This window comes from Rhamphochromis longiceps, linkage group LG1 (genome assembly GCF_057381845.1).
Source record: "Rhamphochromis longiceps isolate RC_006_pf linkage group LG1, R_longiceps_female_GT1.1, whole genome shotgun sequence".
In the NCBI taxonomy this organism is placed as follows: Eukaryota; Metazoa; Chordata; class Actinopteri; order Cichliformes; family Cichlidae; genus Rhamphochromis; species Rhamphochromis longiceps.
The window spans coordinates 37,706,548-37,720,141 of NC_140557.1; the positions used below are offsets into that span (position 1 = coordinate 37,706,548).

The 13,594-nt window shown below is 41.5% G+C and overlaps 2 protein-coding genes across 2 annotated transcripts; both read left to right on the forward strand.

The window, feature by feature from the left end:
- Window positions 1–1,485: 1,485 nt before the first annotated feature.
- LOC146679140 (uncharacterized) lies at window positions 1,486–3,350 on the forward strand. The gene is made up of 2 exons (XM_085412628.1): window positions 1,486–2,233; window positions 2,348–3,350. Exons 1-2 carry the CDS (start codon window positions 1,582–1,584, stop codon window positions 3,217–3,219), a joined length of 1,524 nt encoding a protein of 507 aa, XP_085268754.1. The 5' UTR covers window positions 1,486–1,581; the 3' UTR covers window positions 3,220–3,350.
- A 7,403-nt stretch (window positions 3,351–10,753) lies between these two features.
- On the forward strand, window positions 10,754–12,395 carry cart3 (cocaine- and amphetamine-regulated transcript 3). Its single transcript, XM_085412641.1, has 3 exons — window positions 10,754–10,982; window positions 11,573–11,656; window positions 11,782–12,395. Exons 1-3 carry the CDS (start codon window positions 10,794–10,796, stop codon window positions 11,887–11,889), a joined length of 381 nt encoding a protein of 126 aa, XP_085268767.1. The 5' UTR covers window positions 10,754–10,793; the 3' UTR covers window positions 11,890–12,395.
- Window positions 12,396–13,594: the final 1,199 nt, after the last annotated feature.

Below are 13,594 nucleotides of genomic sequence, written 5' to 3' on the forward strand. Positions count from 1 at the left end.
AAATCACTGAAAACCTCCACTGAAAAAAAGTTTATGGTCTACTACAGCAGGAATCATGTCTGTACAGTTTTCCTGCCTACTTAATGGAACATGTACAAAGCAATAGCCTACAGCGTTTCCTTGGAATAACTTTTCTTCAATTACATCTGAGCCCTTGAAAATAGGCAACTGTATAATCATGGATTATATGCATTGGGGTGGGTTTTGATTATCTGTTTATCGATTAAAATCGATTCTGGCTTGGATAACATGATATCATTCATTAAAATCCTGAGTCGATTTTAAATATAAATTTATTTTGCCCGAAACGCCAGAATCTCAGGTTAAACCTCACAAAATTTCTACAACCACCAAACAGCTACAACAGTAAATGAGAGCAGGTACATGGATTCTGCACAAAGACGTAAACACAAAGCTTGGACCCGCCGACGCATCTGTATCAGTGAGATGTCGCCTTTCTCACCCGACGGCACGGACACGCCGTCGGGGCTGAAAGCCAACATCACTGATTTTAAAGTCAATATTGACAATATTGACTGAACCAGCAGCCAAATACGATCCAAATTACGCTTCACATTTCGCTTCACATAAACATCGTCATGAATTCCCTCTGACTTTTGCTGTTTTGCTTCCACCACGATAAAATCACACTTCATGTAGAGCTCTCTCTCTCTCAGGAATAGTTTCCCATCTAAAAACCTTTGCTTTTTGTATTATTCGCTTACTTATTACCCACCAGTCTACGGTGTCAGCTGTTTGTTTTTTTTACTTACTTCTGACAAGAAAGCCTCATTTCTGCTGTTCAATACTGAACAAATTTAAACTTTTTAAAATTATGCAAAATTGCAAAATGCTTAGCTGTGTCTCTAATAACACCTGTGTAACTTTGCTCTGCTTCACTTCATTTTTGATCTATTGCACAATATTTTTAAGGTCATCTGCTATAAAAACCCAGACCAGGAAAACCGCCTTCATGTTTTTCTGTGTTTTATTCTCAGTTACTTCAACACAAAGGAATCTGCTGTGATGCTCACACCTTTGATAAAGTCTCACAAGTGTCAACTTTCTTTTTATAGATAAAAATATATAGATATGTACTGATAAGTGATCAGAATTATAATATTTCTGACTGAGGCAAAATTTCCCTGATTCGAATCTAATCGAATCGTGGATCGAATCAATTCAGGACCTTGTGAATCGGAATCGAATCGATTCTAGAAATCAGTGACGATACCCAGCCCTAATAGGCATATAATAGGGCTTGCTCCTCCCCTTTGTGAGTGTGGACGCTTCATCTCTTTGCTCTTGAATGCTTTGCTTCTTATATTGATTTTTATTGATTTTTATGCTGATTTTTTCCCTTTTTTCTGTGTGAGCTTACCTGCGATAACTTCTGGACACTTGTAGATCATTAGGACTAGAGTGTTCTTAACAGAAACAGCAACATTTTATGGTTACCTTATCCTCAGTGCTCCGTGTGTCTGTGGCCTAGACACAGCTGAAGCCTGATTACAGCGTCTGGGCACCGAGCAGCCTCAATAGCCTGGAAAGGTGCTAACCGCTAGGCTAACTAGCAACAAGATGCCTTCCCTCTCCACAGATGACTACCACAGCCTCCTGCAGAAGATTGCAGTACTGGAGACAAAAATTCATCGCTTAGAAGTAAACGTGGAGGTAAATGGACTGTGTGGAAATGAAACAACCTTGCCTTTGATTCAAAACAATGGCGATGAGCAAGCTAGTACACAGCTAAGGAGCACAGATAACATGACCAAGAAAGTAGACTCTGTGCATTATTATAAATCCGCAAGTGATAATCCCCCCTTAGACTGTCTTGGTGCAAAACCAAGACATAAATCATGTCTCCTGGAAGGGGGAGGACGTATCACAGGCAGGGCACAGCGAGCTGAAATCTCTGAAACCGACTGGCCTTCACTTCCTACGAGACAGAGAAGCTCTTCTACCCCTGTATACGAGAGGAAACAGGACTGGACAACCGTGAATAGGAAGGTTAACAACAAACCTCCAAAACAACTGAATGTGAAACTGCAGAACAGATTTGCTCCACTATCAAAGGACCCTGGATCTATATCGGACAACCATCCATCTAAAAGCAGCGAAATAAGGTCTGAAAATCTGTTGAAAAGTGAAAGGCCACAGGGAAAGCTAAAGGCTAGGCCTGAAACTCTGATTGTGGGTGACTCTGCCGTAAAGGATGTACAAAGGATGTGCGGTAAGAACACTAAAGTCCTCTGCTTTCCTAACGATATGGTCAACAACCTGAAGGAGAGAATTCTTCAAATTGCAGATGAATATCCAACTGTGACAAACATTGTTCTGCATACAGGGTCAAACGATGTGTCCAAACAACAGTCGGAGGTTCTGAAACGGGACTTTACTGGATTATTAAATACTGTAAACTCTCTGAATGCAGCTGTATTCATCAGTGGACCTGTACCGCCGGTCAGAGGAGGAGACGAGAGATTCAGCAGGTTGTTTACACTGAATAAATGGCTTATATCAGCATGTGCTGACCACTCAGTGCATTTTATCGACAACTTTAATATTTTTTGGGAACGCAGGCATCTGTTCAAAGCAAATGGATTTAATTTTAACAAGTCAGGGGTGAAACTGTTCACCTCCAACTTGTTTTATTCCATACGTCATCCATCCGTGCTTGGTGCCAAGGCTGAGATAAACGAGGAGTTATCTCATAAAGAGGAACAAACAGTACTCCAAGAACAGACAAAGCCCAGCAGAAACCTTGAGGAGGAGCTCCATTTGCCCCCACCCGGGAAGAGCCTCAGAAAGGAGAGACATCCATGGCATCTGAGGAAGAGCCTCAGAAAGGAGAGACATCTAAGGCAAGAAGAGGGGTCCCTATTTGCCTCCAACTCTCTCAACAACACCAACGACCAGGACAAGGGACCACGACCTTCCCCAGTCCCCCAAACCCCTGACAGGCCATCACCCTCCTCCCCCGCCCTTTCTCCCTCCTCCCCACACCTGAAATTCACTGAGGAGATGATGGAGCGGGTCAATGCTGGGCTCAGATCTACCCCCCGTCCCAATCCCTTTTTGTCCCCCATAAACCCCCCACCAGAGCGGCCAAAGGTTCGCCATCGAGCCCCACCCTCAACAGAGCAATCGAAGTCACATTGCCCAGCCTCGCCCCCCTTAGTTCCTCTTCATGCCCTGTCTCCGCAGTCTGATGCGTGATGTGTGAAGGGTCCGGGCTGTGAGGATTATGGCAGTGATGACTTTTCCCAGGAGAAGCTGGGACCCTGTTTACTAGAAGGTTTTAAAATTTCTGTACTTTTAGGTGACAGGAGACATGTGGCCTGGTCAAAACACAGAGAGCTGCACTCTAAAAGATCTTTAAACATAGTAAACATACCTTGTGTGCCACAGACTGCTCCCAAACACGAGGGGACAAGTAATACCTCTAATAATAATAATGGATACTTTATTGATCCCCATGGGGAAATTACTTGTTTTTTCTCTGCATTTGACCCATTCACTCAGTGAAGCAGTGGGCAGCCCACTAAGCAGGCGCCCGGGGAGCAGTGTGTAGGGACGGTACCTTGCTCAGGGGTACCTCAGGGTAGCCGTTAAGTGGATTCGAACCGCCGACCTTCCGATCATGGGGCGACCACTTTACCTACTGAGCTATCCCTGCCCCTTTAAAACACTTAAGTTGGCTTTATTAAACATTAGATCTCTAGCTGGGAAAACATTTTTAATTAATGATTTAATCACTGAGCACAGCCTTGATTTTATGTTTTTAACTGAAACTTGGTTGGACCAAAGTAACAGTGGAGCTGTTCTCATCGAGACGACCCCTCCTAACTACAGTTTTATCAGTGAGGTCAGGGCGAGCAGGAGAGGAGGAGGGGTTGCTGTCTTATTTAATGAATCATTTCAATGTAAGCAGCTATCTCCTGGAAGTTTTCAGTCTTTTGAATATGTGGCTTTACAGCTGAAGGCCCCATCCAAAGTTGTGTTTCTTAATGTTTACAGGCCTCCCAAATACTGCACAGACTTTTTTAATGACCTCAGTGAACTGCTGTCTGTGATCTGTGTTGATTTTGACTGTGTAATTATTGCTGGGGATTTTAACATTCATGTGGACAACCCTCAGGACAAAGGGACTAAAGACCTGAGTAACACTCTGGGCAACTTTGGGCTGACTCAGCATGTAACAGAGGCCACACATAATAGAGGACACACTCTTGACCTACTGATCTCCAAAGGCCTGAGCATTTCAAAGGTTACTGTGTCTGATGTGGGCCTGTCTGATCATTACTGTGTTTTCTTTGAAAGTAAAATCTCAGCCCACACAAATATATCAACAACAGTGATCACAAAACGGTGTATAACTGAAGACAGTAGTGCAATTTTTAACCAGGTCTTCCCATTAACACCTGACCTGCCCAGAGGGTCAGTCAATGAGCTCGTCAATAGCTTCAATGCTAACATGTTAAATGTAATGGACACTATTGCTCCCATTAAGGTGAAGGTTATCTCTGGAAGGAAAAAGTCTCCATGGAGAAACTCCACACTGGTGAAAAATGAAAAAAGAGAGTGTAGGAAAGCTGAGCGCAGATGGAGAAAAACAAACCTCCAGGTTCATTATGACATCTATAAAGAGAAACTTCACAATTATAATTTACAACTGAGGAATGCAAGGAGGTCCTACTTCTCTGACATCATCACTAAAAACAGCCATAATGCTTGGGTCTTATTTTCTACAGTTGACAGGCTAACAAACCCTCCTGTGTCAGTGGCAGCTGAACTTCATTCGACCATGGCCTGCAATGACTTTGCCAAATTCTTCACTGAAAAAATCCAAAAAATTAGACAAGCAATTGGTACATCAACAGCAGATCCAGGATATGTACTGTGGTCACCAAAAAACTGTTTAAACACCATGAAACAGTTTCAACCTATTAACAGCAAAGACCTGGAGGACATCTTAGGTCAACTGAACTCCTCCTCCTGCTGTTTAGAAGTCCTGCCAACAAGTTTTTTCAAAAAGGTCTCAAAGACTTTAGAGTCAGACCTGTTACAGATCGTCAACTTTTCTTTATTATCAGGTGTGTTTCCAGAATCACTAAAAACTGCTGTAATCAAACCTATACTGAAAAAGGACAATCTTGACAAGACACAAATGAACAACTACAGGCCGATCTCAAATCTCCCGTTTTTAAGTAAGATCATTGAAAAAGCAGTTTCCCAACAGCTCAGTTACTTCTTAAAACAGAATAATTGCTATGATGCCTTCCAGTCAGGTTTTAGACAGAACCACAGCACTGAAACCGCTCTGACCAAAGTGTTTAATGACATATGTCTGAATACAGACAGTGGAAAAATGTCAGTCTTAGTTTTACTGGATCTCAGTGCAGCATTTGATACAGTTGACCACAACATATTACTCAAACGACTGGAGAACTGGACAGGTCTTTCAGGAACTGTACTAAACTGGTTCAAAACATACGTAGAAAACAGGAAATACTTTGTATCAATAGGTAACTTCACATCTGAGCAGACAAGTATCACATGTGGAGTTCCCCAAGGTTCCATCTTGGGACCCCTTCTGTTTAACATCTACATGCTCCCACTGGCACAGATTATAAACAACAACAAAATAAACTATCACAGCTATGCAGATGACACACAAATATATATCACAATGTCACCAGGAGACTGAGGCCCTGTACAGGCTCTTGGTAAATGCATTGAGGAAATCAATGACTGGTTGTGCCACAATTTTCTCCAGCTAAACAAAAACAAAACTGAGGTAATAGTCTTTGGCGCCAAAGAAAAACGATTACAGGTCACCAGAGAACTTCAATCTATACACCTAAAAACCACAAACCAGGCGAGAAATTTGGGTGTAGTGATGGATGCAGACCTAAACTTAGAAAAACACATTAAGACAATAACAAAGTCAGCTTACTATCACCTCAAGAATATATCAAGGATAAAAGATCTGATGTCTCAACAGGACCTGGAAAAACTAGTCCATGCATTCATCTTTAGTAGGCTTGATTACTGTAACAGCATCTTTACAGGTCTACCTAAAAAATCAGTCAGACAACTACAGCTCATTCAGAACTCTGCTGCTCGAGTCCTCACTAAGACCAAAAAAGTGGACCACATCAGTCCAGCTCTGAGGTCTTTACACTGGCTGCCTGTCCGTCAGAGGATAGACTTTAAAGTTCTGATGCTGGTCTATAAAGCTCTGAATGGTTTAGGACCAAAATACATCAATGACCTCCTGACCCAGTATGAACCATCCAGATCCCTCAGGTCATCTGGATCCGGTCTTTTATCAGTTCCCAGAGTCAGAACCAGACACGGAGAAGCTGCATTCAGCTTTTATGCTCCTTATATCTGGAACAAACTCCCAGAAAGCCTCAGATCAGCTGAAACACTCAGTTTATTTAAATCCAGGTTGAAGACTCACCTGTTCTCAGCTGCATTTGAATAAAGCACCAAATCCACACTTTAAGCTTAAATTTCAAAACTTACATTTAACTACTGATTTTATCTACTGTTCTGATTTTATCTGTTTTGATTTTATATACTGTTGTTTGTTTGTTTGTTAATTAGTTAGTTAGTTTATTTGCTTGTTTTATTCAATTTTAAATCATGCTTTTTATTTGTTCTTGTTTCTAATGTCTCTGTAAAGCACTTTGAATCACCTTGTTGTTGAATTGTGCTATACAAATAAACTTGCCTTGCCTTGCCTTGCCTATAATCCCCCCCCCCCCCCCCCCACACACACACACCCAGAGATGGGCAGTAAAGCGTTACTTGTAACGCGTTACTGTAATCTGATTACTTTTTTCAAGTAACGAGTAAAGTAAGGGATTACTATTGCAAAAACGGTAATTAGATTACCGTTATTTTCCCGTAGGAACGCTGCGTTACTGTGTTACTAAAACCGTGATTTTTTGCGAGAATGTCTCACAACAGTGACATAAGCGATTGCGCTGTTAGTGACAACAGCTGTGTGCAGATCAACAATGGATCATATATCGAGTGCGGGAGAGAGTATGAGCGTGCAGCGTTTAAAGTGTGGAAGCACTGACCTTACTTTGAGTTTGATTCCATAAAAAGTGACAAAAACATTAGCGTCCGTTGTGCGTCGGAAGAAAACTTCTTTTTACAGCGAGTGTGTAAACACAAAAAATATTTTATTTTATGTGCTGGAATGTGTAGAAAATAGGTTTAAATGTTAAACTAATTTATTCAAGTCAGAGAATGTTGCATATAATTAAATTTTTGCTTGATGCATAAAGTTAAAAGATTAAAACTGATAAAACAAGTTAAAAAAGTAGACTTTTCCATTTGATTACATTTTGTATGATGGATTATGTAGAAAAAGTAGAATTGGGCTGAAAGATCTATCGCTTTATCACCTCTTCAGGTTGTAAATCGGGTTTTTAAAAAGTAACTAAGTAACTAAGTAATTAATTAATTACTTTTGAAAATAAGTAATCAGTAAAGTAACAGGATTACTTTTTTGGGGAAGTAATCAGTAATTAGCTACTGATTACTTTTTTCAAGTAACTTGACCAACACTGCACACACCCTATATTTTTGTTGTTTCATTTCAAACCAGTTGGGGCACACACACATAAACAAGACCAGTCTTTTTGGCTATACCTGCCATTCCAAGCATGTTTGCTATCAGAGCAGATAATTATCTGTCAGGGTGACAATAACAGCTGATTTTAACTTCAAATTGTCTATTATGTGCCTTTTATTGTACTCCTTTGTTTCTGTCTCTTCCTTCCTTCCTTCCTTCCTTCCATCCGTCCTTCCTTCCTTCCTTCCTTCCTTCCGTCCTTCCTTCCTTCCTTCCTTCCTTCCTTCCGTCCTTCCGTGCGTCCTTCCTTCCTTCCTTCCGTCCTTCCTTGCTTCAATCCGTCCTTCCTTCCTTCTGTCCTTCCTTCCTTCCGTCCGTCCTTCCTTCCTTCCTTCCTTCCTTCCTTCCTTCCTTCTCCTGGTGATTGCTTCTCCTTCCTGACTTGGTGAGTTATTCTTTGGCCATCTTTAAGCATCTTTTTGCTCATGTGGTTTTCTGTGTTTGTCCTTCTAACCTCTGTTCTCTTCCTGCTTCGTTAGTGTCTGAGCTCGCTGGTACGTTATTACCCCGTTTCTCTCTCTGGTGTTTAGCTTGTGTGCATTTACTCACTGGTCAGTGGATTGCTCTCTCACCTCTGTTCCTTTCCTGTTTTTCTCCTGCTGACACTGGGTGTTAGGTGACAGAAAAATAATATAGGTGTGTACAACACATTTTGTTAACCGTAAGTTAATTCTTTTTCACCACCTGCTCACCTGTTGAGATGTCCAACTGCACCAGGCCAATACCCCACTGTGGCCCACAGGGTGGCTTTAGAAAATGTGAAGGAGAGCATCAGTTTTGAATATTTACCTATATTTTCATAAGTCTGCATTATTGTAGGGTGTTTGCATTACAATATAAAGTGTCTTGGTGCTATAGAAATGGAACTGATGACCTCACACGTGACCATTCATACTACAGCAGAGTAAATAAGTTCCAGATAAACAACGATAACAAAAAGTTGCTGTTTTTTCACTGTTTAGTACAGAAATGTATGATGTGTAATTAAACAGACATAATCTGTCAATTATCAAATGCTTTCTGTTTTATAATTACAGGACAGTCTGGGCAGTGAGCTACCAGAACATCATTTTAAGGATTTATTTCAGTTTAGCCCAAAGAGTTGTGCTGACAGACTTCTTTTACTTACTACAGGAGCAGGGTTAGGTCTTTATTATGTAGGAAAACTGACTTGTGTTGTTGAACTTGCGCTTCTTTTTCTCATATTAAAATATCTCAGGGATTAAATGTAAAGTTCTTTACACTGACAAAAAGAGGCGTTTCACGGGTCCGACCCAAGTAAGATCAAAGTGGACCATATGTGACCGCAGACGTAAAGAAGAGTGGGGTATTTGTTAGAGACAGAAAAAACAAACCACAAAGTGTGGAGGGTTAATTCTGAGGTAACCAGAGAAAGAAAACCGAATGAGTGCTGCTGTTGCTCTGTGGTCACTGGATATGTAAATTAGGCAGTGATTATATGTCTGCTGTGTTTACAGCTCGTTGTCCTGCCCTGGGTCACAAAAATAAAATCACTGATATGAAAAGAAATATTTAAGCCTATTTTTAAACTCATGGCTTCCCCTCAAAAATCCCCTAATATGCTTTTTCTGAAATAGTGAAAACATCTATTATATTGTTTTCCTTGCACTGCTTCCCGAAATCTGTTTATTTATGCACAATTCACAAACTGGCTGATTGAGGTAACTCACTTTATGGTCTTCAAGGTTACATTTTATGTCTGAAAGCACCAGAAGAAACCAATCAGAAGGAGGAAGTGACCCCAAAGGCAGTGCAAGCCTGTGGCAAAAAGAGTTTCAGAGATACGATACAAAAACTAGAGAAGCCGAGGTTGTGAATGGAATAGCCTGGTGGTTTTGAATGGAATGTCAAATTGGCGTCTCAGTCATTAAAGCTGGCACAGAGGGAGACATGAGTCATGCAGTCTCGAGCACAATCAAAGCAGCTTCCTGCTCCTCCATCTCCGCCGGTGGACCCGACGCAGGCAGCTCTGATACCCTCGATCAATGCAGCGCACAGGGAAAACTCAGCCGCAGGATTAAGAATACAATGGGAGAGACAACTGCTGTCGCTTGTCCGCCCATATTTTGTGTAAACATTCATCATTTGCATTGTTACCGCAGACTCAGTGGTTGCATAAGAGATAAAATGATATGATTCTGTGGCTGCAGGGTACAGATCATGTTAGGTGGAAGAGTGCGCGGTGGAGCTGATTATTCTGCAAAATATGGATTATTTTAATGTTGTTTATGTTCCTCAGTGTGAGTTCTGATGCGTTTGGAGTTCAAGTATGCAGATATTAAAAAATAAAATCATCTGATTATTTTCCATAAACCTGAAATATACTCGGAAACTTGTACCTGTTTTTTCCCCACAAGTGTCATAAATGCTGCAGAAATAACGAAATAAATCACTATTTCCCTTTGAGCAGTTGGTAATAAAAATATCTCACATACTTCAAAATGCAAAAAATGGACTTCTAATCAACGTACAGGCTGATTAGAAGTCGGTTTGTTACTTTACAAGCCGTTTTCAACCAGCACTGCTTGTTTTCGTGGTAATTCACTGCATAAAAGACTGAGTCACTAAGTTCTAATGCTGGAGAGCCTGGAAATGGCACTCTGGGAAAATAATAAGAGAAAAGTAACGCATTGTGCCATACTTCTTCTATAGGTGGAATACTAAATACAGCCCTGTTCTCTGACTGCTGGGTGACTCAAGCACATCTTTTGCTCTTCTGTGAAGTTGAACATCCTGAGGCTGTAAATCCAACAGTGTTTGCCGACTGCAGTTATATTCTCATGGCTGAAATTTAATCAGGTGATTGACCTAATGCCGCTTGAACTTGATCTTGAGCTTCTTAGAAAAGACCAATTAGTTTTCCATTCTTCTATCGAGTAAGGAGTAATCCTTTGCGCTCTAAGTAACGACCCCACGCAGGCTGCTGTTGTTGTTGACTTTTGGAGGCATATTTTGCCCAGCAACTTTTGCGGCATGACTCACCCAAGGCAGCTGTTACGCATGACAAATAGAAAAAAAAATCAAAGGATAAGGTGGAGCGAGCAGATGCAACTAGTCAGATAAAAAGGTGTTTGGAGCGGTGGAGCGACTATTTGAGACCGGCAAAAGGGGCGACATGCTGCCGTGCACTGGGACCATGCAGAGCTCCAGGCTGCTCAGCGGGGCGCTCCTGTGCGCATTGCTGCTGCTCTCCAGCGCCGTTGGAGCCGAAGTGTTGGACTCCGAGTCCGAGGAGGAGCTGAGCCCCAGAGCCCTGCGCGACTTCTACCCCAAAGGTCCGAACCTGACCAGCGAGAAGCAGCTGGTAAGATCTGCACCCGGAGTACGCACGCAGACACACGGCGCAAGTTTAACAGCGGAGAGCTTTCTTCTTTTATCAAGACCGTTACTGTTTTTTCCTCTCTTTCTCCCCTTTTTAAACAAAAAACAAAACTTTTAGTTATGCTGTGAAAAATAAAATTAAGACCATTTTATTTATAGTCTATGAAGCCCGCTGACAACAAGAGTCAAGAGTAACAATGTGACGCTAAGCTGAGCTCTGTGAACAGCTGAGAGTGAAAAGAAAGTCGCATTTTACGCATGAATGCAGGATTCTTCCCGGTAATGAAACTTGGACCCAGTGTAGTTAATACAACACAAACAACAAGAACAAGAAGAAACACCTTTCCTCAGCGGTTTGTGTCGTTTTACAGAATTATGGCTTTGTTTGTATAGTTACTTTATTAATAATTCCAACTTTTAAGAAACTCACCAACAGATTCGATTTTTATTTTATTCGTGGCTTTTAATTAATTTGCATGTTCCATAAATAGATTTTATATTTGTATCCCACTCCAAAAACCACATTATCTTTATTAATGGTTTTGTGTTTATGTTTGTGTTTGTTTCCGACAGCTCGGAGCTCTCCAAGAAGTTTTGGAAAAGCTGCAGGCTAAACGGCTGCCTTTATGGGAAAAGAAATTTGGCCAAGTCCCAACGGTAATTATTATTATTATTATTAGTAGTAGTAGTAGTAGTAGTATGAAATGGCATGCCCTTGGTGCATGCAGTGGCGGGTGGAAATGAAGCGAACCTCTGGTTGTGTCCCTCTCTCTGCCTCTCAGTGTGACATCGGGGAGCAGTGCGCCGTGCGGAAAGGCGCTCGAATCGGCAAGATGTGCGACTGTCCCCGGGGAGCTTTCTGCAACTTCTTCCTGCTGAAGTGCTTATGAGCCTCTCCGGATCTGAATGTAGCATTGAGACAGAGGGAAAACAAACTCGCACTCTATTTCTCTGTAATTACTATCATATTTTTTATGATGCCGTTGAGGAGCAGGTGGCTGTCCAACCCTTACAAAAAAGAGTATTCTGTGATATGTATATATTTTGAAAGTATATATTATCAAAGAAAAATACTATAAAGAGTCTGTGTAAGGATGGTGGCGATGGATTGAAGATGAGCCACAAAGTACCATAAAGTTCCTGTAAATGCTCCCAACCACTTTATGTCAGTAGGAAAAGCACAGGATGCGTGTTGTGATGTAATAGGAGTTAAGGCATAACCCACCCTGCACAATTAACCCACCCGAGGAGCACATACACGCTGTAAAGTCTCAGCAGCAATATTATGGGAACATTGTAGTGATTCTTCACCTGGGCTAGTCCGGTCTGTCTCTCGACCCTGGTCTGTTTTGTTTCAGATGAATGTTTTGTGTATGACTCATAATTATAATAAACTGTGGACCATCTTGTTTTGTAAAGCAGCGGACTGAGTGCGTGTTCTTTTAAAAATGGCTCCGGGCACGTAAACAGAGCCCAGCTCCCTTGAAATCAGTTATGCAACGTTTTCCACTTTTTATTTTTATTTTTAGTATTCAGATAATCTCACGGATTTGAGGGAGTCAATATTTAAACTGTGACGTTCGCCAGTGACGTCACACCTCCTGGGGCAGGCCAGGCTGCTCCGGTGACAGAGGGGCTTAAAATTAAACCTAATATTACTGCAGGGAAAGCGCAGAGTGACTGCCACGTCTCGGCCACACTGTCACTGCGCCAAAACACTGAGCCGCTTAATCACTTTCACAGAAGGCAGCCTCAGGCTGATAACGTCAGATATAAGCTCAACACAAACGTCAAGTAAAACTAGTTCGTTCTTGGCTTGTACAGTTAACCTCACTGAAGGAAATTGCCGTCCCGGGTTTCCTCCGTGGCGTGAGCGATAAGCAGAGTTTTGTCCTTTCCTTCTAAGATTCCTAATTATTTAAAGTAACACTCAGGTATGCCATTCAGCGTGTTAGTACGAGCTCGGGAGCAGCTTGGGAGAACAAGAAAACAGAGACTGCTTTAGGTTGCCTTCCCAATCGACTCAAAGGTTTATTTGATACACAGCAGTTTATATAGAGAAAAAAAAGGTTCGTGTGTCAGCTTTCCCAATTCAAACCGGTACAGACCAAATAAGGAAAAATCTTCCTGCCTTGTGAGCAAAGAAGTATCCTGTGTGTAGTTTATCAGTTCAGCTATAATTTATGATCATCCCAGCAAAATACACTCCTAGACATAAAATACAGAGTTCTTTCATTAGTGAATTCTGAAACAAACCACCTAGCCTTTAACGAGCCTTTTTCTAAGAGATAAGGAAGGGAGGATGGGAGTAAGGAAGTGGTCTCATCTCTGTGGTGTTTTCGACCTTGGGGTACCAGCCTGTGAGTCTTACACCTTAATTCTTGGGTCAGAGAGAAAGAGAAAAACAACTAGTAGATGGACCTTATTGAGTAACAGTTTTCCTGTATAAAACAATCTTCTGTAAATGCTAACCGTGGTATCAAAATATCATAACAGTTCTCCCCTTTTATCATGAAATGATAACATAGTATAAAGACAGAATGTAATAACATAATATAAAGACAAATCATAACTGTAACTGGTCCTTCGAGCAAG

Excerpts from the sequence above, each read along its gene's own strand:
- LOC146679140 (XM_085412628.1), top strand. The coding sequence starts at position 1,582 with ATGCCTTCCCTCTCCACAGATGACTACCACAGCCTCCTGCAGAAGATT. Across the intron at positions 2,234-2,347 it reads GGATGTACAAAGGATGTGCG|GGTCAAACGATGTGTCCAAA; the intron begins GTAAGAACACTA and ends TTCTGCATACAG.
- cart3 (XM_085412641.1), top strand. The coding sequence starts at position 10,794 with ATGCTGCCGTGCACTGGGACCATGCAGAGCTCCAGGCTGCTCAGCGGG. Across the intron at positions 10,983-11,572 it reads TGACCAGCGAGAAGCAGCTG|CTCGGAGCTCTCCAAGAAGT; the intron begins GTAAGATCTGCA and ends TGTTTCCGACAG. Across the intron at positions 11,657-11,781 it reads AATTTGGCCAAGTCCCAACG|TGTGACATCGGGGAGCAGTG; the intron begins GTAATTATTATT and ends TCTGCCTCTCAG.